The sequence below is a fragment of the Bombus fervidus genome, chromosome 8 (assembly GCF_041682495.2).
Source record: "Bombus fervidus isolate BK054 chromosome 8, iyBomFerv1, whole genome shotgun sequence".
In the NCBI taxonomy this organism is placed as follows: Eukaryota; Metazoa; Arthropoda; class Insecta; order Hymenoptera; family Apidae; genus Bombus; species Bombus fervidus.
Genome location: NC_091524.1, coordinates 1,458,989 through 1,483,734, shown reverse-complemented (window position 1 = coordinate 1,483,734; position 24,746 = coordinate 1,458,989). Strand labels below are relative to the sequence as shown.

Below are 24,746 nucleotides of genomic sequence, written 5' to 3'. Positions count from 1 at the left end.
GCGTCCTCTCGGCCAGTTGTTGGTGCGTTGTGTAGCGTCGCTTCGCATCGTGACGAGTTCAGCCATGCCCTCCGCGAAAGAACGTTTAACTCGACTTTTGCTTCCGGATAGGAAAGAAGGGTGGGTCGTTGGCGTTACGATACAAAACGACTTTTGATCGCAGCGATCTCGACGGAAAGTCCTACGAGGTATTGTGTTCGGTAATGTATGGCATTAAGGACGTGTATCTGATCGGTTTTCGTAGTTTTTAATCGTTGGAACATAGATTCGACATTAGGTTGCCTTTAATCTCTCAATCTCCGCAAACATAAAGGTCCATTAGCAATGCAAATTTAATCACCGACTTAATTACTACGACTGGACATTTCGTTATTATTACTTACACCGACAATTCCATCGACAACGGCCGATACTAAACGTTTGTTTGCCGAAATTCCACCTTTGATAGATTTTAGAATTAGCTGTTAACGTCGGAGTAGGGAACGTGAGGGCCTCGATAGGAATAACGCGAGGGATCCGGAGGTTCCAGTCAATGGTTAAGCGATCGTTGCACGCCGGTCAATGGTGTACGTGTGCGTACGCGTGCGTACACGTGCGCGGTACGCCCGGAGTATATCTCCGTAACACCTTGTAGTCGTGCAACACCTCGTACCAGAACGTGCCCTCTAGCGTACCGACAATGCAAGCCGGTAGAAACTCGTCGAGAACTTTTCGATTCAAAATAATCCTGCACGTTCACCATGCTTTCCTCTCTTATTTACAATCTATCCGTGTCTCCTTCTACGCCCCGAGTTCCGTTTACCCGGCATCCTCTCTTCTATCCGGTGCGCTCGGTTTCTCTTGCTTTCTCAACCTGCGTTCCTATGTGGTTGATTCTTTCTCTGACTTCGGTCTGACCACGAGGTAAGGCAACCCTCCGGACAGCGCGGCGTGTACCTCGCGACCAACGTCGTGCCACAGCCCTTTTTATTCTATCCTCTGATTCTCGGTATCTCCGTCGAATCCACCTTTCACGCCTCGTCCTCTCTCAGTCGCACAAGTGGAATTCGTTTCTAGTTCCTTGACTCCCGTTCCCGTGCTCCTTTTCTTGTCCCTCTCGCTCTCTGTCCGGTTTTCTTGCGCGACGATAGCTCGATCCCGCTTCCGCTCGGCTCTTTCTCACGTACAACACGAGCTGCTCGTTCTCCACTCTACTTCGTTTCTCTCGACTCGCCCGACTCTCGGCTGGAGAACGCAACGAGGACAAAAGTTGGACCGCGACCGCGGGCGATGGTCGTAAGATCGCGGAATCACGACCATTTGTTTTTCGTCGGCCGGTACTCACCGTGGGTGACGCGCGGTCGCCACCCTTGTATAAACGAGCCGCCGTACGCCACTGGAATCGCAATAAAAACCGTCTAATTGATATCGAGCGTGGCACGGTTCGAGTAGCGTCGCATAGTTGCGCCGCATAATTGCGCCGCATTCTCATCTAGAAGAAAAGGCAGCAGGCTAACGTTAGTTCGCATTAATAAACAGCGACGTTACGGCATGCGTTCAAGAAACCTCCTACCCCTTCTCCATTGGATCGTCTGATCATCGCGTGTAAATCGGCAATGTGTGGCAATGCAAAAAACGATCGAGCCTAGTGGCGATTCTGCGTGGTCCTCACCGGCTATCTAGCTAGAGCTAGATTTTCACTCTCTTTAGCCAACTAATTTTCCCGCAGCTGTCATGCCCGTTCACGCTTGTGTTCGACACGAAACTTAGTAACGCGCCTTTTTACCTTTGATTCGAAACGGTGAACACTTGAAATCCCGCGATGACCGCGGGATACCTATAGTCGCGAAACTTTTTAGAACGCATCGACGAGTAACGCGAGTCTATTTATAGGCGTGGATCGTGGTTTTCTTGCGACAGAAGAAAAACCTCCGGAGCGCGTAGCAAAACGCGGGGCAAGAAGCTTTCGTTTGGTTAATTAGAAACAGTGATTACCGACGGAATGCGGTGTGGGCTTCGTTCACTGTTTATAATCGGATCGCGGACGATTATACCATTTTCGTAGGGATGTTATATCTAACAGAGCACGAGTATAAGCACGGAAGATATTCTTCGCTAAGCATCACGTTTAATTGCCGGTCGATTGGTCGGAAAAGAAGGAAAAGAAGAAACGTAGACTAGGGAAAAAAACCGGTGTACCGAGTTTCACAAGCAGGAACATTCCGGGTTAAGAAAACTCGCGATAAATTACAGACTGACGATTCGATCACGCCGTATAAGGACGCGCAAGTTCCCTTGCCTACGCTGCTGCTACAACGCTGTATACCTCACAGAGAGTTTCTCTTATTTTGCTAATTAGCTCGTAACGGGCCATCCCACTCGAGGTCGGTCGGTGGCTCGCTGGCTGGCTGGATTGCTTGCTCGGTCGTCTTCAGGGGCGGCACCATCACCGCGGTAGCCCTCAACCACGTAAACGAGGCCCGCACCTTTACGACCGCGGAGGAAACCTTGTAATCGCCTCCGGTGAATACTTTGTCACCTCGTTCCTTCTTTTCTCTGGAACCCGCGCGGCCAGCCGTTCACCGACCGACCAACAGATCGGCCAGCCGATCGGCCACCGAATTACCAGCTATTTCGCTCCAAATAGGATCCCCCGGCCCCGAGGTATCTCGGTTTCGCGCTTGCGATTTTCGAGGCATCCCGCGGTCCATTTCGGAATGTTTCGAGTCTGGTCGGCAGCCAATAAAAGCCCGACCGTTTGCATAAATTGGTGGATTTTTAATTGGATGAGGTAGCCTCGGTAATAGCGACGATCGAGATAGGCGGGATCGCGCTTGACACCCAACCGAAAACGATCGAATTCGTTAATTAGGGAATGGCGCACGATCAAATTTGAGAAATACGTTTAACCGAGCGGCGCCGATAGCTCGAAATAGAGCGAAAATGTTTGTGCCACCGTTTTAATTGACTCTCTTTCACCGGTAATTCTTTTCCGTTGAGCCACGAACCGGAACACGCTCGTGATCAAGCGTCGGCTCATCGTCGCCGATTCCAACGCGAGAATCATAAAACTGTCCGTGGAAACTGTTCGCTTCTCTCTCTCTCTCTCTCTCTCTCTCTCTTTCTCTTTCTCTGTTTCCTAAGCGATGATACGTGTCTCGAATTCCGAATGGGGTAGGCCTCGTAAAACAGATTTACGAAAATCGTTGGACGAACAAACCTCGTTCGACGATAGGGACGTGCCTCCACGAATCACCGACACTCTACTCCGTCTAACGAAAAACGGCCTCGTAATTAAATAATGATGATTAGCCATGAGTCGTGGTAGCGTCGAGCGACGCGACGAATGCGATGAAGAAACGATACCGTGGTAAAGGTATGCTGTCGTTGACGGGGGTCCCGCGTCTTTTTCTCTCCTCCTCTCGCCTATCTTCCCAACGTGCCATCTTCCTTCGCTCTAAGTTTCTCGGACCTTCTCTTTAACGCATCGACACCGTCCCTTCTGCGCCACCATCTCCCTTTCATCTTCTTACAGCTACATCGACGTGTCTTGCCACGTACACATATAAGTCATACATATATATGTGATAACGTTTCGCGTTCCGCGTTCGATGCGCGGACTACGTTCGACATTTATTCGCGGTCGATTGCGCTATCTTCGAATTTCAAAATTATTCAGCAGATCTATTTACTTTCCTCCGAGGTGGGAAACGATTTTAGACTAAAGTAAACTGTCAACACGCAAATTTCGATACGACTATGTATACACGGATTCGCGCAAGTGCGCCTGTCTGGGATCTCAGTTGCACGCGGCAAGTACTTACGAGAGAGGATGGAGCGTGTTCGCGGCGCACAATAGCGCAAGAAATGCAAGCATCGAGAAATCGGTAAACAAACGAATAGAGCTTCATACACGCGTAAAACGTCTCGGTCTGCAGATGCAGCTAAATGGTTTGGCATGGCCGACGAATGTATACGAGGGGAAGAAGAAGAGAAGGTTTAGAAGCGGAGGGCTACAAGAACGACAAGACAATGGACGGCGACAATAAGGTTGCGCAGCTTGCAACCAAACGAAAATAAAATGACGCTGGGCATTAGCTACTCTTGCCTAGTAGCGTGCTATGTACAGCACCAACTTTATACTGCCAACTATCTTTAGGTATAGATACGTTCGTTACAGTCGTATGATCATTACGATTAGAAATTTTCGACAAATTGCTGGAACAGCTCGGTTCGTACCCTAAGTCTACCGGATCGAAATCGTTTACCTTTTCATCCTTCGGACCACCCCTTTCAACGATCTCATCTTGGATTATTCTGCGATAATTTCCCTCCCTGGAAACATCGAGGAGGCGAAGAGGCAAGGCAGAGGAAAAGGGGATCGAATCGGCGAAGAGTCGGAGAAAGAGCGAGAAAAAGATCTATGGATGTGCACGTGCATGTACCGAGATCGCATAGAGAGCCCACCGCTCTCTAGACCGTGAGATGGTAAACGGCGATAACGAGGCGCGAGATAAGAGTCGGGGAGGTGCATTATAGGCCCAGCGTGGCCAGAGAAGGGGAGCCGTTCTATCGCAGACCCTGTGCGTTGATCGCGCCTCGTAGCGCACCTCTATCTGGGCATCTATATGTTCGCACACACACTCATTCAAACGACCGCGCACAGAGCCAAGCGCGAGGAAGCATTTACACATCCGACTTGTCCGCGCTTACCGCTGCAAACCACAACCTCGGGATTTCTGCAACGCCCATCGACTTTTCACGAGCGGCTCGAGCTCGTCCCGATTCAAAACGATTCCCGTGACTTCATAACCACGCGTATACACGATTCTTCCACCGGAGAGGATGTGCTTTTCCTGTCCCTAATCCGCCGAGTACCCGCGAACGATTTATATCGTGGATTTTCCCTGATGGGCAGGACGAAATGAGCTTGAACGTTGTGCTGTCCCGTGAATTCGGAACTTCTCGAACAAGGTGCAGAACGAAGGACAGGAGAAATTTGTCTATCAACTTCAAATACGTTAGTTTTTCGAGAATTGAGCCAAAGCTCGTCACCGCTCATGTGCCTTATTAACCGTTTGAGTCGCAAACAGCGCGATCGCGCTATTTAAATTTTGTGTCGAAAAGTCCCAGTACATTTGAATTCTACGGACGGCTGATGGTATTTTGTATTTCATTGTTATCTTCTCAATAACTTTTATTGAACAGAACTAATGAAATATTTATAATATTTATAATATTTATAAACTAATAGTACACATATATAATAATATAGATGTATTTCATAAAAATAACAAATACGACGAGCGCTATTGCGCGGCCTGTTTCTCTTCGCAAGCGATTAAGACAAGCGCTATCGCGCTGTTCGGGATTTTTCGACCCTGTTTTTTCAAAGACCCCTGGGACTCAAACGGTTGAATCGTTTCCCCGAACAAACACTAAATCGAACTTTCCTGTAATTCGTTGAAACGAATAAACGCGTCGAAAAACGGACGTAAATACGCTCGATCGGGTCGTGAGTCAGTATACGAACGTTCGATGGTTCGCAACTGAGGCACGAGGTTGTTGTTGCTCGCCCGTTCAATATCGATTTACATCTGGCAATAAACAGCCGCTGTCGAAAATGATGTAAACGGATGCCGAACTAACCGAGATTAACATATGCGATCCAAACTGCCGCCCAGCCGCCTTTCCTCTGCATCCGTACATTCTTTTCTCTTCCCTTTTGTCCTCTTTGCCCAACCACCATCTTCGCCGGCGAGGTCCTAATACGCGTCTCTTAATTCGACGCTGACCGGACGAATACCTGCGCTTGGATCATCGAGATTCGAACGAACGATCCCTGGGAATAGCTATCGTAGTCGTCCGAACATCGCTTCTTAATTAAGAGAAGTGGACGTGTTTCCATGTAAATTTGTTTTCGACGCATAAAATGTGTCCTCGAAACTGCGAAATATCGTGAAAGCGAAAGTTTCGTCTGAAACGCTTGGATGATTCTGTTATCCAGCTTTTCTTTCTGAATGGGAAACCTAAGACGGGAAGGAAATGAAATTCCAGGAACGGAATTACGCAAATCAGACTACGAACATTCGTCCTACCGTGGCGGAGACTCCGCTATCTTTCCGTGCGGATCTCATAGCTCGGTTTAGGTTGGGTCGGACGGTAGCTCTCTTCTCGGGATGCAAAGTCGCAATGTACCGCTGCACCCTGGAGAAAAGACGATGCCTGCGCGAAATTTGCAAGTCCGGCGAAAGCACGATGCGTGGTACGGAGGAAAGGAAGATCCAAAGATCCGAGAGAAAAAGGAACGAAAGGTCCGACGAAAGAAGACGCGGAGAAAAGAGAGGCAACGTATCGGCCGCTTCGCCATGCGGAATACTTCATCTCCGAGGAACGAGGAATCCTACTTTTTGCGACCTCCTCGTTTCGAACGTCGACAGATTCTTTATCTACAGCGGGTCTCGTGCCTTCACTTTTCGTGCACTTCATCGTACCGATACTTTTTCCTTTGGTTTTGATCACGCGTTCACTACAAATTTCCTCCTCTCAGTTCGGCTATCGGCGAAATTTCTCGAAAAGTGGACGATCTTTTATGAAACTTTGGTCGAGCTCGTAACAGCCGGATCAGTCCTCGAATTATATCTCCGTGTATCTTTATGGACACCTTTAAACGACGTCAGTGCCTGTTGATTTTTATATAGTGTTGTCGTTAAATTCGTTAAAGACTGACGATGTGCCGGTTGGATAAGATTAGAGCCGAGCCCGTGTCGTCATTTTCGAAAACTTGAAACCGCTTTTCCGAGGTCAAGAAACTTGGACAAAAACGACTGCACCGAATTTTATTCGATATCGTAACAATTCCGTCGTCCGTGTTTCGCCAATCGGAGAACTCGAGATGGATCGGGCCGAATCTGCGAGATGATCTACTTCGAAAAAAACGTAAAAATACGTCGGTGAAGCGGCACTATGAATATACAACTCATACCGATCGCAGAGAATCGATGCGATTCAGCGATAGAAAAGGAACGAAAGTACGAGACAGAACACGTTTTTGGGTTCCTTTCGACGTTTAACGTCTTGCGAATCCCGGTTTCGCCCAGTATCATTGAAAAGAAGCACAAAAGAGGGAAAGATATGGTGCTGGGAGTCCTTAAAGTAAGCAAAGCGATGATATTTAAAGCATATGAAAAGAGTGCAGCTCCGTAACAGCAACTCTGAGGGAAGAAACAAGAGAGGGGGGGACCAGGACAATGGCGGCTTGCATTCGGTTCCTCGATATCCGACTCGCGACGATTTATGCGACCTCGACAACGACAACAACGACGACAACGACGACACGACGAAAGGATGACAAGAACGACAACGGTGACGACGACGACGACGACAACGACGACAACGACGACAACGATTATAGCGACGACGACCACGACGATTCACCATCTCCTGCCGTTTCTCTGTTCTTTCCTCCTTCCTTCCTCCACTGTTTTGGTCTTTTTCGCGTCTTGCTCCGCCGTCTAGCACGAACCGATTCTCTCCGTTCCGCCTCCGACGCCCGACCGCCCGACCGCCAGTTGATATGCATTCTCCTGACAAGAATTCCAAGGTACGAAAACCACGAATGACTCGATCAAAAAATACAAGAGATTACGTCGCAATGAAATCCTCGAGTAATTCGATCTCGTTACCAGTACTTTCGATCAACGGATTAAATGAACTTTCGCCGCGTCCGAAGTACCTTACCAGATAGATTACGCAACTTCGTCTCAGCGCAATTAGCAATATCAACGATCGACCCGTATTTCAAAAAGAAGTACGCCCCCTAAGAATCAACCGTCTTCCGAAACGCGCTGAATTTTAAGGCAGTTTCAGCGTAATCGAATCTTGGCTTCCAAGATCACCGAACTACACTCCCGTACAAAAGCGATCGAAAAGCCGAGAAAAGTTGGGAGCGGCCGCTCGTTCCGCGGATAAGATAAGACCGGTTCGTCTCTAGTCGACGCGATCACGGGCCGATGATTCTTTGCCAGGTACCATAAACTCGGCCGTAAAATGAAGCGCGTTCCTCACTTTGTCGCCTGGTTTTATGGAAGGATCGTACACGGTTGTCGGTCCGTTCGTGGCCGAACCCTGCCCAATAAGGAGTTCGTCTACGTTACTTTTAACAGCCTCTACTTCATCGACGATCATGCGCCCCTATAATGACCGCACTATTTTTCGTATTTCCAGAAAGAAACCACCGTCCTTATCAGAACAGGTGCTCGTAAAGTGGCAATAACGTCTTCCAAGGCTGCCTTTCGCCAGCGATCTGATAACGCGATTCGAATAATAAATATGAAATTAATGAATTCGACGTTAAAATATTCAAACAGTCACCGTGTTATAATTGTACAAATGCATCGATAAAAAGCAAGTATGGCGAAAAAAAAGAAACGAACTCCCGAGCATCCGAGTATCGTTCGGAAAAACATGCTCTGTGTCGAAACAGGTGCCGCAAAAGGACAACGAGAATCAGCCGCGAGAACATTGAAGGAAACGCGGTCGAGCTCTCTCTTACAAAATGAATCGCACCTGTGTCGACGATCGCCGCTGCGTCGGCTCGTCCGACTTTAATCTGATAATCTGATTGGCTGCCGTGTGTCAAATATTGTGGGCCCAAGTGCCAGACCTCGATCTTTCGTGCGAACAGGTTCTCGCTCGGACGCGTGGCCGATTGGAAGCTGCACTCCGAAATCGCCGGATCGATCGGATCGATACAGGAACAACCGAGTCACACCTCTCGTCGAACCCGTAACCTCTTTTGTATCGCGCTTCGCGACACTTGGCTCACGCGCGATCGCATTTTCCACGTCTCTTCGCGAATGGCTGTCGCTGATTCGTTGAAAAAGACGAAAGGACAGACGAGACTGGTGTCACGCGGCGTTGTCCAATACACCCACGTTGATGATGTACGTAATTACGATATATCAACGATCGCGATCGCATCAAAGTAAACGCAAGGAATTCGAGAAACGAGCAGTTCACCGACGCGACTCGCCATAGAGATCGCTCAAACAGCGAAGGAACAGCGATTTGCGACGAATCGGGTTCGTGCGTTCGCCGAGGACGGAATACCTTTCAACCTGCGATAGCGTATCCCATGTTCGGCCGGCCTCCTCGTTTCTCTGTTTCGATCGCGCGCCGAGGAATATGAACGTCGAGAAAGAGACAACAGAACGCAAGATCGATCGAGAAACTTGGCGAAAGAAGAGTTTGAAGCGGCAGAGAATGGAAGCGAAAGAGAGCAGCCAACGAAAGAAAGACAGCGAGCTACGACGTCGCGTCGGTCGACGGAGGAGGAACACATTCGAGGTTCGCGCATTGATATGCAACAGGCTGCATATGCGGGCCATGGCGGCCGAACAATACGACCACCGGTAAGGCACCATCGTGTAAACTATTCACCATTCTCGAACCTATAACGTAGCGAACCGTGCCGGTCGATACGCCACGAGACACTTTACACGGTGCATCGGTTATATGGCGCGGTGAGCGCAGGTCGTGACGCGCCGTATCTTGCATCGGATGTACCACCAGTGTGGAAACACGGATACGTACCTCTCCCGCCTTTACCTTACCTCTCCTCCCTCACGCTCTTAACCCTTCGAGAATCGCGTCTGCACCAACCAACCCAAGCATCCGTCCGCGACCTTACCCTTATTCACATCCTCTTCTCTTCTTCTTTCCTTCGCCTTTCCGCCTTTTCCTCGCTTCTTTCGTTTTTTCTTTTATCCACCCGTGTTCGCGGGTCGCGAAGAAACGCGAAATTGTACGATTTTTTTATTGAGGTTTGTATGAAACAGTTATCACGTTCCTGCAAGATATCGCTCGCAATACTCCCCCGTATGAGTTACATGTCGTCGGTTCCTCCGGTGGACACGAGAAAGAAGGACGCAAAATGGTTGGCTCCGATCCTACCTGTTCTTATGCGACTCCGCTGACTATGGCTCTACATGCTTGCACGTACACCAACACGTGGGCGTTCGCTACGTCGCGTCACCGCCGTTTTCTCGTGACGCGACTATGCTAACGCGGTAACGCCGCGCGTGGAATACGTTTTCGATGTACTCGCCGCCAGCTACCGAGCAACGATCGTATATGTACCTCGCTTTCCTCAAACCCCGACCATTAAACTCGGTATGCATCGTTTGCGCGAACCTTCTTCGCCGGAAATCGATAATACCGCGACAACACGGGGGAAATATAAACGCTGCCGAATGATGAGCGAATGTGGGTACTCGCAGCTAAGTGGTCGCTAATGATTATGAGGTATCGAACTTACCTGACGACACAGAGGACGAAGCTCCGTCTTTCACGCCACCAACGATGCTGTTCTGAGGAACGGTCTCCTTAACGGTAATGGTGTAGCGTGGCTTCTCGCAGCTGGCGATTCTATGCCCGGGGGAGGATGTGGTGATCCGGACTTCGGCGTCGAACGTGCTCTTCAGGCCAGCCGCGTCCGTCGCCGTCACATTCAACTGATGCAGCGGTGACCTCGAGAGTAAACTCGGTCTCGCGACTTGAAGTTCGCCGGTATTTCGATCGATGTGGAAAACACCAGCTTCGTTCCCGTTGGTGATCCGATATGCTACTTGACCGAAAAGACCCACGTCCAAGTCCGTAGCTACCAGCCTTAAAATCGGTCCCTGAATCGGACCGTCACTCTTTAGGGTGACGTTGTACTTTCTCGGTTCGAAGATCGGACGGTTGTCGTTAACGTCCGTCACTTGCACCCTCACGATAGCTACGGTACTGAGGCCTCCTGCGACAGTGTAAATAATCAAAATTAGACAGAACCTATCGTCTAGATAGTATAGACGGAAAGGGACAAGCATCAAAGGTTAACAGTTGGGAAGCACTGTACGTGGAACTTGTCAGGCGCAAAGACCAGAAGTACAAACCCGAGCGATTATGCTTATTTCAGTCTCTGGTAAAATCCTCTTATCGAGCCAAATAATGTCGAGGTATTAGCCGGCGTAGAGAACGAATCTACGGGGACGCTTGGAGCCGGTCGACATAAATCACAACAGCGTGCCCCGTACCATTGCCTTTTTTCGGAGCCAATCAGCCTCCTACCTCCTTTCTTCCTACCTACTTCTTCTACTTACTTCGCCTCTCTTTCTTCGCTGTTTCCTTCTTTTTCTCTCGCGTACTTCGAAGTTCATTCCTTCCGTTTTTCTCTTTCGCTTCCTTCTCCAACGATCTTCGTCGCTCTCTTTCTTTTTCTCTCGCGCGCGTTATTCGGAGAAGCGTGCGTGCGCGTGTCGAGGGCCAGAGTTCTTACCCTCGGTGCAGAGCAACGCGTTCGCCGCAATATTTCAAGCGAAAGGAATTTCTCGGGGTGCTCAAATGGTCCTAGCGATGTGCCAATCGCTTTGCCGTTCCTTTACTCTGATTGTTCTGTTTTTTGAGCAATTATACGAGCGAACCGATCGATCAATAATGCCGGGTGTACGCGTTCCCTGTTCGCTCCGTTAGCTGCAACCGCGTCTGCTCTGCTGTTTCATAGTCGAAGCGGATCAAAAACAATGGAAAGAAAGTCGGTTGCGAGCTGATAATTCGTTTGCCCGCTAAAGTATCGCCTCTCTCGGTATAGGAGTGATATACGATCTGACGGAAAGTAATAACGCTCCCTCGATCGCTATCCGTAAATCACGTTATTCGTCGAAGCCTAATCGCATACGGCGTTCCTCCTGTCTTTCGTCGAGTATGACCACTACCACGATTACGACAACGATTGCGACTAGGGATTAATTAATCGACGGTGGCACGAGGGCGAAAAGGCGCGAACGCGAGAACGCGGGCTCCTGGTTGGTCAAGCTGATTTAGGCGAACCCCGACGCAAGTGTTAATATTAAAGACAGTATGTAAAACGGGTAATCCGATGTTTAAACGGTTTACACCCGTAACTCATAGTAATATATGGACTCGACCGTACGGAGCTCGGAGCGCAGCGAGATTTATAGGTACGAGTGTCATTGGAGTCATGCGTCAAGGGCCAGTCCCCTCCGTTCTCCGTATTCCTCGCTCCACCATTATCCTCCCGCTCTTTCTTCTTCTTCTTCTTCTTCATCTTCTTCTCCTCCTCTTCCTCCTCCTACCCCTTCTCCTCATTCTCCAAACCCTCCTTTCTATCTTTTTCTTGCCATCCTTTTCCATCCTTTTCCGTCCTTTTCCATTCCTTCGTTCGGAGCCGCGACGACCGAAAAGAACGACGAAGCCTTCCACCGTCTCTCGGCACCGTGGCATCTTCTGCACGACTTCGAGGTATCGAAATGCCGATCTTCGGGCCCCTGCCACTCGGCCACGCGAATTCCCTCGCCAAGAAATGTACCCCTAATTTCTCTATCGACCAACTCCCTTTCTCTTCTCTCGTCTCTCGTCTTTCGCCCTCTCCGCCTTCCATCGTTCGAAACGTTCCTTCGACATTCCATGCGAATCCGAACTTCGAAGATCGATCAAATTAACGATCGAATAAAACCGAATATCCAGAAGCGAATGGCTGCGTGTCGTCGAGAGACTCTGCTTCCTGGACATAGATCAACGACACTCTAACGCGTATTCCGATACCTCATGCCTGCTACACCGACCGTTTTAATTTTGCGCGGTCGATCGTCGACCGACGAATCCTTTTCGAGGTTCATACGGCGGAGGATATAGTGCCTCCGAAAGATTTATGCGGCCGATGCTTGCCAGCGGTGCTCAACCGACATGCGCCAACAAAGTTGCGTAATAATCGCCTTACGCGACAAATAAAGAAAATTACAAAATCCAATATGTCTTCGCGAAACTGTATGGGTCTACTATCGACTTTTTGGATCTTTCGCGCATCAAGGGGCACGAAGTTGGTCGAGCGTTTGCGGCACGAAATACGAAAACGGGAAACATGACAAGGACGATGGCTGCCGGTGGGAGTCGAGAGGCAGAAATTTATGACGGCGGTGTCAATAAAGTCACCGCCGCGCTGGTGTTGTTCCGGCTTTCAGGAAGTTTCTGTAACCGTGGCCTCGCCTTTCTTTGCATTTCTGTTGGTTGATCGTAGGACGTGCATCAAGATGCGCAAACCATTTCGCATGTACGCCACGTAATTCACAATTTTCAGAAAGCCAGATAACATCGAGTCCGGCAACTCTTTCGTCAAGATCGCGATGCCTGGAACTCAAATCTTAAGATATTATCCAGCCGTTCGTCGTATTGTTCAGAGATGAATGCACGCATCCTGTCTCGTTTTAAATAAACGGGAGAAAGAAACGAGGAAAAGAATTACTTTTAACAAAATCATAAAGATGCCTCGCGCACTGGCGTGGCTCTTACTTTTTAAACTCCTTCTCGCGTTGAGGTCGATTTTTACGTTTATTATCCGACGAACGTTATCCAGCAACCCCCGAGGGGCCGGCGCGGCAGCGTCTAAGTACGTATCTAGCCGCGGCTTGTCCTATAGGAGAACAAAGTGACTCGCACGAGGAAGTATATGCACACGTGTTACCCAACCGTTTGCGGATCTCTATCACGATTCAAAGCAAGACTGCGCAAGTAATAATTATCGGTGCAGCTCTGCCGTTTTCCGACACCATTAACGCGATAATGCACGGCGTTTCGATTATCATTCTTCTTGCTAACAGATGCTTATCCATGATTGCTTTTCTCTCTTGGACACGGTGGACCACGGTAATCATCGATCTGAACTCGAATGTAAATTGTCCAAATGACAAAATCGTACCAGACTAATCGTGAGTAGTGTAAGCGATTTTTGGTATTTGTATAGATCTGAGCAATGGTCGCGCGTTCGTAGGCTAGTTCGCGCAACTAACACTTCGTTGTTAATTTCGTGCTTCTCGTAATCGCGTATCTTGAGACGCGGCATAGTCGAAGCATATTGACTTGCACTGGCTTGCCGTTGCAACGTCTCGAGTCGTCAGCAGGTGGTATAAATCACGCGAAGCTGGCTCGCGTGGTAAGTTGGGTCCCGTGGTTGGCCCGCACGCTGCTCTCCCATCATATCCGAGCGGTACTATTGTGCCGATGGTGCTTGTGAGAGTCTGGTAGCACGTCGAACAATCGTATCGATAACGAGCGACAATTATGGACGAGAGTTCTCCTGTTTGCAAAACGGTATACAGCCAGCAATAGAGCTCCCCTTTGCTTCTACTCCTTCATTCTCTCTTTCCTTTACTTTCGTTCGCACACAATCCGTGTCCGTGTTCCTCCTTTTCCTTCATTTTTCTTTTGCTCTCTAATTTCCCTATTAATTCGGCGTTTCTCGATTGTCTTGGCCAACCATTCCTTCTCTACCTCCATTATCTTCTTAAACGCAACTCCTACGAATCTGAATCGCCCGAGAACCTGCTATCTGTTGCAAGGTCAATGTCGGTGTTCCAACGGATCAATGGACTTCAGTCATTGTCCTCGCTCGTAAGGATAACTTGGAAGGAGGCTGTTGAAAATGGGCACACCGTACACCGACGACATAAATCATACACCCCATTACAGGGCTGCTAGATCTTGGCACAGCGATAGCTCGCCCTTTCCTTGTTCCACCAGCGTGCAGCTCCTGTAGCTGCTTCTTTTCTTCCTGATGCCACGTTTCCACCGTGTGTCGCGCACATCGTTGCCCTCTCTTCTTCATTTTCGTTTCTGCGTTGTATCTCCTCTATGAGGTCGCGATAAGGCCGGGGAAACGCATTGTTCACGCGATTCTTCCTTACGTACTCCTATTCTGGTCACGGAAGATTCGTTACGAAACGCCAATGCTAATAGAACGACTTATCGGATAAAAGTTACGAGACGCCTCGGCAAAGGCTGCGGCAACGTGATAGAAAATACGAATTTGTTCCTTGGCGTAAAATAATTGTACCGCATAGCTCTATGGAGAGTGGTCAGACGAGTTGTACGTACCTCTGTCCGTAGCGATGACGGGAATCTCCAGATAGGGAGCTGTTTCCCTGTCCAACGGTGTTCTGACGCAAATGTCTCCGGTATCGCTGCGTACCATCAACTGTTCGCTTTCCATTCTTCCTGCTGCTAACGTGTAATTTACCATGGCGTTCACGCCGCAATCCGGATCCGTAGCTTGTACCTGAAAAGATCGACGTATTCAAATTAATTGAATGCTGACAAACAGTTGTATCATGTCGACAAATTGTACGGTCGCAAACGTCGACAAATTCGAAGTAATACATATCGCGAGGTTTTTAAAGTGTGACATTCGAAGAACCGTTATCAAGGTGGCCCGTTTGTAATATCAAACGCGACGATTAATTTGCGAGTGGTCCGTTTGCTTTTTCTCTACTGGAGAAGTTACGAAGACACGTTACAACGACGCACGTGGAGGCGTTGATAGACGCTTGCGTGCTGCCAGCATATATTATTTATACGGACGCGTATTGCCACCTTTTACCCTAGATGGATTACAAGTATGATATTTTGTAATGTCCCTTACGAAAATGTACCGGCATGCGTCTAAATGCAACGTCTTCTTTTCGGAACAACGCGTCATTTTGATAGGTCAGATGAAACTATTACTTTTACAGCCAAACGGAACTATTCCATAAACCTCAAATTCATCACCGACGGGCTAAAATGCAAGTATCGCAAGTACCATGTGACCGATTACATCGAGTCGATCGACAGATAGGTAATTGGCATTGCGATCATTTGGACGTGGGTTAACTCATCGAGAGAGAAGAGAAAACTCGTAAATTTATCAACGCGGAACGTAATTTGCAGTATGGTAGTCGTGGTGTGTGCCAATCATCGGGAACTCGAAGTAGAAGAAATCGAGACGCGAGTCCCGGATGGTGGTAATGAACCCTTTATCCCAGCCGGAGCTGCTTTAATGACAGTTTAAAGTTTCTTCTCGCGTTCGAGGTATCGCACCGACCATCTAGCCGTGATCCGAGTGTTCCCCGGTGAAATCGTTCCGGCCATGTTCGACGAGAACGTGGAATCCCGAGATTCGATTGCGATTGCGTCTCGATGATCGATTACTTCGTTACGTGCTTACGGTCGATTCGTCGCTACCGATCGTTCTTAACATTTTCAAAGGTAAATAACAACGAAAACCGTAACATCGTTCGTCGCATAGGCTTCGTAATTAAGTATCGAGACCGCATTGAAAATTCTATCCGACTGTTCACGCGTTTTCCGCGACGAAGGATCGAGGAACCGAAGAAGATGCCTACCAAGGTACATAGCTATTACAGAAAGATTCCAAAGGAGAGGAAGAGAGACGAGTTTCCATCGAGATAGACGAAGGAAGACGAAAAGGAAGCAACGAAGATCCGAGCGAAAGCAGGAGAAAGAGAGACAGTAGATAATAAAGCAGGAGTCCACGAAGAATGATTTACTGGCAGCCGGTAGAATAACTTTCCCGCCAACACTGTTGCCACCTTAAAGAGGCATTGCATGGTTTCTGCAACTCGCCGAGCGAATAACGCGAGAACAACGCAAAGACTAAGATAAAAAAAAGGAGGAAAGCAAGATAAAGCTGAAAAAAAGGCGACAAAGAAAATTGCTGACTCATTTTAAAAGATCTCTTCCCTAGTTAAGAATCTCCCTCCTGTGGACGCGACGTAGCAATTTGAAAAATTCAAAAGGAAAGAAAGAAAAAGTGGAACGACAAGTTTCACTTTCGTTCCAGCGATCATGCTAATGAATTATTGCCGAGCATTATCAGGATAATATTACCGACTAATTCTACGCAGAACCACTTTCGCTCCTCTCCATCAATTTCCTGTCGGAAATCTCGCCTCTAATGCGTCTTCGTTAATCTTTCGTATTAGTTGCCGCTTAATCTCACGTTGACGTCACCTGTTCGGTAGACAAGCAGTTACGGTTCGCGAATGATGTTATCGAAAGCATTTCTCTTCACAGAATTATTAAAACTGGCACGTGATACGTCTGACTAGGTATCTTGTTACGACTACGATGTTCACAATTTTCTCCACTAATCTAATAACTTGTGATCGCGTACGACGATAATTTCACTTTCTATCGACAGATTGATTTCTATTCGTTCGTTTTACGCCGCACTAGTTTCGCGCCCCTCTCCCATCCTTCTTCAAACACATTTGTATAATTTTCCAATTTAGATTTGCATTTCTAAATTGCATTCTCCTGCTTCCTATTTCACGATACATATCAGATAATCCTGACTGCGCGCGAATTATTCTTTAGTTAATGCAATCATCCTTACCGTTCTTCTTCGTCTCCGTTTCGGACTCGAAAGAAACGCAGACCGAATCAATCTACTATACATTCGCTCGCGCTTTTGGCTAATTCCAAGCGACGCGACGCCCGGCCAGGGAGCGGGCAGAGGGTGGAGAAAGAAGAAAGAGAGCTGTATTAAATCGCGAGCAGTTTTATCCGTTATTTCCGTGCTCGGCGAATGTATACCAGCCGATGCATTGTTCCGCTGGTTTTGTTGCGCACCGACCTTGCAGGGAATATCGATTTCAATCGGGGTGTATACGGAATACAATCCGCCGTGGGTTTCCTTCGAAAAGGCCGAGCATCGTGCAGCCATAGTTCGCTGAATACCAACGTGCACGAACGAAATACCCCGCACCCTTGCCTTGCGAGGAGAATCGAGTTCTCGTACTTTTAAAAAGTTCCTCCTGGGCACAAAGGCATCCGATAAATGTAAAGGAAGGGATTCTATCGAATTTCTAATGCCGCTTCCACGTGGCGATTTGTATACAGGAAAATTCACATCGGCGTTTCACCTTTCGTTTTTTAGACAATCAGGGGGCGATTCTTGAAGTGGCAGTAGCGTCTTTTTAAAATGAAGAGAAAAAAGTTGTGGAAGCAGACTGGACCGCCATGGTGGACAAGAGCATGGGTTGGCGGTCAGTGTGATCCCACGTTCCTCGGACCACGAGGAAGGAGCATAAGCCCTCGCTACGTGGTACGTAAGTACAAGCATCGCGACAGAGGTAGAGAACCGTCTGTACGTGCGGTGGCTGTCTACACCGGTTATAAAATACGGTGCCTCGAAAGGCTCTCAGCATGCTCGCGCTTTTACCTTAGAGAGTATAGAGTACGATTCTCTTTTGGTCTTTTCGTCCATCTCTCCATATCTGAGTCCTTTCGTCACCTTCGTTTTCTTTCGAACAAATCGGTTCGAAACCGTTCGAATGCTGTCTGGTTCGCGAGATTTAGCTGCACGACAGCGGTATGCGGAGGCGATGATGCGGTGACTGGAACCGCGACAAAAGCTCACCTGTTACAGGTACAAATTGTCCGACTGCTAAAGTTATCGCCGTAAATCGTGGATGACGCGACGAAGCGCGTCTGGTATGCTGACTTTTACGTGTTGCGCGCCGGCGATACGTTGGTTGTCTAGCGATAGATGGCCTCGCTATCGACACGATCCTTCCATCCTCGATAGGACACGACATACAAACGCGAGTATTGTCGCGTGGTTTAAACGAATCGTAAAAACATCCAACTACCCGGTTAACATCTGCGTGTCCGAGACAATTATCACGGAAAACTATGAAGTTTCGTTCGTACAGATTCATAAGTCTTAGCCGTTTAAGAGGGGCCTATTAAGAGGCTGCAATCGATCTCCTATGTAATTGCTAGACCGGTTTGCAACGCCCTCGATCGTGCACTGCAGTTAAATATAGTACGTTTTAAATTCTGTTCGTGCTACGCGGGATATCTAATAAGTCCGTTTCATTTCATCGTTCCAAACGTTTTATAGTTTAATCACGGCTCTAGTTTCGCCCCGCCTCGATCGATAGATTCGACGAAGGGTTCGACGTCCCGGCGGTGAGGGGAATGGCCACGGTTCGCGAGAACCGTCTCGAGATTCGACTAATGCGATGAAACTCGACGGGTTAAGATGTAACCCCATCATTCGACGTTTCATCTCGAATGAAAAAAGATTCCTTAATATTGTACGAAATTCCAGTACATTAAGTTTACCGGAAGATTTCGCATTCTTCGAGGTCAACGAGGCCGCGCACACCAGGCATTCGTCGTACGTATACATATACGCGGCGTGATCGTTGCTGCGTTACGATGCGATGATATTTCATACGATTATCCTTCGCAATGTTGAGTTACTAAATCATTCCCGGAGGCAGTAGTATCTTCCTTGGAACGCCCGTATAATCCTTCACGGCGATCCATAAAACCGAAACGAACTGGAGCGATCGTCACTAAGTATGTATCCACCACGTACACTGTTTCGAAACGCCGAAATACGGTCTCACGGTTGCGTTCTTCGCGATATATTTCGTTTCTCGCGCAAACGTTTCGTTACCACCTTTTCTTGGCTAATTAACTTCGTATCCACGAAATCGTGTCGAGTTGTGCGAACCGAAGTAGGTCGACCAGCCGTTTAACGTTGGCCCTGTATCATCGTTGGCGAAATTCAGCAAAAGAAACACAACATTTTTTTTCCTAACAACGAGATATATCGAGCGAATAGAATCGCGCGGTTTCCGAATAAATTCGGAACTCCAATCAAGATAAGCGCGCAATGTCCCACGCGTTCTTCCCCGTCCTTGTTTCCTACCACCAGCTTCCTGAACAGCAACAGAGAACAGTATCCGAGGGTTTTTCTCGGTTGCTCGGGTCCTAACCCCCTGCCGTCCCAGTGCTTTCCGTTGGTCGTGCGTGCGACCACGCGGACCGCCGCTTTTTGTCAACTCGTGCTCGACAGATAGAGCTGTTCGTCGAGTAAGCTGAGAAGCCATCCTCGGTATTCCCGGCTCGCCGACTCTCTGATGGACTGACAGTCGTCCACCACTGTCAAGAGTATTCCTCGCGATCCTTTCGCTCTTCCTTCCTATCTACGCGTTCTTTTTCATCTCGTGCCTCGCCGCGCCGCGCCCCGCGTCCTACCTGCCGCGATCTTACGCATAGAGTATAGATTATAGATAGAGTATAGAGCGAGACTGAGTTGCGCGACGCGGATGACTGGCGCCGTGAGATCGAAACGAAGAAGAAACGAGGTACGTTGAAACTCGAATGGAAGGTCGAATTCACGAGCGACGCTCGCCACGAAAAATGCATCGAGGGAATTCCAGGAAACACTCGTTGGCTCGTTACAAGCAGCGTTTTTATCTGGTGTAGGCGCATTTAAAATTCTTGTCATTTGCACATAAGAACGGCTAATTGCGCGACCACGCGGTGAGAAAGTCCTTGTGCACGCGAACTGGCCAGCTATCTATCGAGGAGGCGAGAGTTCGAGGATGAACCGGAAGTTTCGTGGGTGGACGGCGAACCACGATCCTTTGTCACGCGAATTGACATGCAGAAACGATGCCCGAGTAGCCGTCACGTGAGTCACTGCGGGTGTGCGACCGCACAATTAGCTGGATGCGTATTCCGTTTGCATAAATAAATATGCGCGTGTTTGCCTCCTCTCGCAGACCCCACTCTCTCTCATCACACCACTTCCATCCCAGTTCCATTCTCGATGCTCGTTTTTTCACCTCTTGGCATCTTTCTTTCACCTTGGTATTTCCTTCATCGAACCCTGTTCCTCTCGAGCGATGCCCGCAGCCGCTCGTAGGCCGTAAATAGTCGGTGAAAAGTCGCGAATGGCACGGGGGACGAAAGAACAAGGGCAAAAATAAGACGAAATCGAAACGGAGCAGTCTTTTTCGTTTTGCAAAGTCTCGTTTTCTCCGTCAAGTAATCGATCCAAACTTTTTTTTCCCATCTGGATGGTAAAATGGCCATCTCGAGAGTCGGCCGTTATCCACGGTATTCGTGATTTCAGATGTTTGCCGCTATAATCGCGTCTCGATAACGGAACGCGGAGTATCTAGTAGCAATTACATCGCGATGCGCTTGACCGATTACCACGAAAGAAATTAAATGGCAATAGATAATCGCGGGAAATCGCGGTTGTCCCGCGTTTGGTCTGAATGCACGCGTTAGGAAAAAGGCATCTGTGTAATCGACGCGCAAGCAGGTACCGCGACTGGAATCGCTCTAAAACGAGCACGAGAAGAAAAAATCGGGCTCGGTGTCGGAAATATCGGAGGTCGTCTCGCGGTACGCAGTTACAGCCGCTATATACGACGTACGGTACTAAACGTCTACAGCGGTACCGAGGCCAGTACGCCGCTTTACATACGAGCTCGCGAGAGTGCCGCCGCGGCAGAAGTGACCGTGAAGAGAAGAAACCACAGGAGAGGGGAAGTCCGCACAATGCTACCAACCCGACAAAGTCTATAGAGCTGTCAGTCACTGTTGCCTGGAGAGTCGGTTGCGGGAGAGCCAACTCGTACTTCTCTCCTTCGCTTTCCCTTCTCTTTCTTTCTCTTTGGACAGTGTGTGCTTTTCCTCTCTTTTTCTCGTTACCAGTCTTCCCGGGGACTCTGCCACGCGTATACGTACAACGGGTTCATACCAACGTTGATTTTCTATGGAGAGTTGGATAAGGAATATCGAAATGTCACGGATATCACTCGGCATGTATTCGTGTCGAAGATTGCGAGACGACGAGCGTCCCGAGTCGGTCAATCATAGAATCTCTCGCGTTTCACGCTTCGATCAACCAGTTGGCTCGCGACTGCTGCCAAAAGGGGAGAGTTTCCTGATCGAATCGTGGAACGTTTACGCGATCGGAAGACGCGGCACGAGGCGACACGACGCGATGCGCGCGTTCTCCCTTTGAAGAAGCTGTACTCGAGAGGACCATCTCTTAACCTTTGCTCTCTGGATACGTGTTTTTACCGCGGAACAGCAAGCCGAGAGACGAGTCGAACGAGGCCCCCGGCGGGTTGGTGGCCGGTAATTGCGATGAGATATGGTGGCCACTTCTCATTAAAATAGTTTAATATATATTTGTCAAGCTATCGCCGCAACGTATGTCCCGTCATTTGTTATCGCCTCTGCGTCCATGCTTGCCTCCCTCAGAGGGTCACCGTGAGAGCAACCTTTATTTTTCGTAAATTCGGCATTCGGCTAATAGCTGCCGTTTATCTCGTTGTCACCGGTTGGAATCGTTCACAGAAACTCAGACGCGTAAGCGCGAACACGGAACGAGTTTGTTGCGCCCTCCCCTCCGTCCTTTCCCTTCGTCTCTTTTACGCGTACGCTCTAAAAATTATACGTATCGAATTTTAATGACATCGGCGATACCCGTTAATGTTTCTTCCATAGTCGGCAGCGAGAAGACTATTAGCTACGCGGCCGGTATTCCCCGATTCGCAACATTACTACGCGTGCCACTTTTCCGCTACTCAGACTTTCTTCTTGTTTCTCCCTTTATCGTCTTTACACGCTCTCATAATCATGTAGAAGGGATACTAGGGTGCAGAAGAGCTCGTTAGTAATCTGCCTTTACAATCGGCCGGTATACACATGCCGTGGGCGGATGTCGACAGTTAAATCTGCAGTTTAAACACAAGGCTCGTCGTCGCGACACTGCTTACTCCAACACTTTTACGCGTATTAACCGAGTCGAGATTGGCGTACCGAGTTGCGATAATTGGAGTTTTCACATCATGAAATCGCAACGAGACCTTGGACGATCCGTGAAACCTTCGTCTCTGTCTAGAAACTGCCTTTCGTATTCCATTCGTAGGATCGTTCACCGGTCGCAGAAATATTCCGTCGCGTCGTTCTTCGCTATTGATGAGTTAATTTCGAGAATGATGCGATAAAGGATCGACGCTCGTCCTCGCCAATTTGATGTCAACTTATCGACGATATCTTCCCAAATAATTCAGAGTTTTACGAGAGTCTTGAAAGCACGATTTCGAACGTATGGACAAAAAGTGGAGAATATAAATACTCGGAGACAAAGAGGAGCGAAAAACTTGCAACTCGAAGGACCAGTTTATTATTATTTGGCAACCGCCCACGCGTATCTTGTCCTTTCCTCGCGTTCCAGCCGGTTGCGCCGTTCCGTTGCCCGATCCTTGGCCTCGGATTCCGCGTTCCTCCGTTCCATCCTTTATTCATCCGCCTCCGTTGCCTGTTGCTCGATCTTCCTTGTCCACGACAGACCTTCCTCGAATACAACTCGTGGAAAAGCAACTGTCGGCCGAGCGTGCGGCGCAAACATTGGCGGGTTAAGAGAAAGGTCGTCGATTAAGATAGCTGTCTGGTGTTCATGGCGTACCTCCTATAGTCCTTTTCCTCGCTTGCTGCTCTTCCTTCCTTCCTTCCCTTCCTTTCTTCCCGCTTTCTTTCTCCTTTTCGCGCGTCCGTCGTCGTTTCGAGCGAACCGATCCGATAGAATACGATCTACGAACCAACGTCCAGTGACACTCTTGTGTTCCTCTCTTTGAGTAACCGCCCTCTCCACCTTCTCGCACCCTCCTCTTTTTGTTGATCAATGAGTGGTCCGATAAATGATAGCGATTATCATCTCGCGAATTTGCCAACGGTGCTTCCCTGTAAAACGTATTAATTGTTCTCGGTATCGATGAACCTGGTCGATGCAACCGGCTGGCCGCAAAAGGGTAGGTGATTTCGAACGATCAATGCATGCTTGGATTTCCAAGCGGCCGGAGTAATTGCGCGGTGACCGTCTCGAGAGCAATCCGTGATCGTGGAAGGCCGCGCGAGTGGCTGGTAGAGTGGCTCGCAAAAGAACAGGCAGATAAACGAGATCGCAATAATCGATACACCTATCCTCGCATTAAAGGATCCCCTTGCGCCTTGTAAGTCCGTTCGCGATATTATTGATCCTGTGCACGCAATCGGCCGTATCCCATTGCGATTTAATCGATCGTACCGATTAATAATCGCATCCCTGAATAACACGGTCTTTTCTCCCTGTTCCCTTCGCGCTGTTCACCCTCTGCACCGATTCATTGAAAAATCTCCGTCGCTGCACGATTTCTTCCACATCTCGACCGTCTCCGCGCCAACTCGCCAAGTAACGTTCCAAGTTGAATTTATTACGGCTTCGTTCGTATGCGATGGTTCGCAGAACTGACGAGTAATGCGCGCACGGACAGGGCCACCACCGTGTACTTTCGTCTACCGGACATGACTTATTCGTTTCCAGTGATCGCGTGTTTGATCGATCGGTATGTCTCATTGGCTAAAACAGCAGAAATTGGAATCTTTAGCTGCGGTTCAGAGATATCAGGAAAGAGGTAGCGTGGGTTCGCGACTTCGCACGGTTCGTCTTCGTGGAATTGCGAGAACTTTGAAGATTAATGGGACCAAGGGGAATCCGGCTCGCGTTTTTGTTGCCCGGACTCGGATCGATCCTGGTACCGGACAGCAGTCGACCGCGCCGCGAATCACGTTTTACCCGCACGATCGGTTGCATTTTAATAAACCAAAAACCATCTTTGTTCACCTGCCACCGAGAGAATGGTTTACATTCTCTCCTATTAATTCGATATCATTTTCTATACGACTTGAAAATAAAATGTAGGGAAGGAAACAAAAAATGGAACGCGTGAGTGGACGATGAAGTAAAACGACCGATATGGAATTTAAACACAAAAGCTATTGAGAAACTTTAATCGAAAGGAAATTCTGCGGGTGTACGTATCTACTTGGATACGCGTACGTAGAAGCTTCGTTCAAAATGACCAGGAATATCCGAGATTAATGGGAGCACGGGAAACCTGATTCGCATTTTTGTTGCCCCGGATCTCAACCGAGCGAGTCTCGGTCTTTCCGCGAGTACCGCTCTTTCCTTGCCTCTATCCCTGGCTTTAACCGTAATAAACCGAGAAACGCGTTCGAAGAACTTCTTTGGTTGGGACAAAAATCGGTAACGATCGATCCACGTTACC

At 48.6% G+C, this 24,746-nt stretch overlaps 1 protein-coding gene across 1 annotated transcript in view; it reads right to left on the bottom strand.

The window, feature by feature from the left end:
- Ds (dachsous cadherin-related 1) overlaps positions 1-24,746 on the bottom strand; it is a 212,839-nt gene that overhangs the window by 28,403 nt on the left and 159,690 nt on the right. The window contains exons 2-3 of the mRNA XM_072008318.1: positions 14,911-15,091; positions 10,298-10,777 (exon numbers count right to left, since the gene is read on the bottom strand). Coding sequence (XP_071864419.1) covers positions 10,298-10,777; positions 14,911-15,091 — 661 coding nt within the window. The remainder of the gene's footprint in view (positions 1-10,297; positions 10,778-14,910; positions 15,092-24,746) is intronic.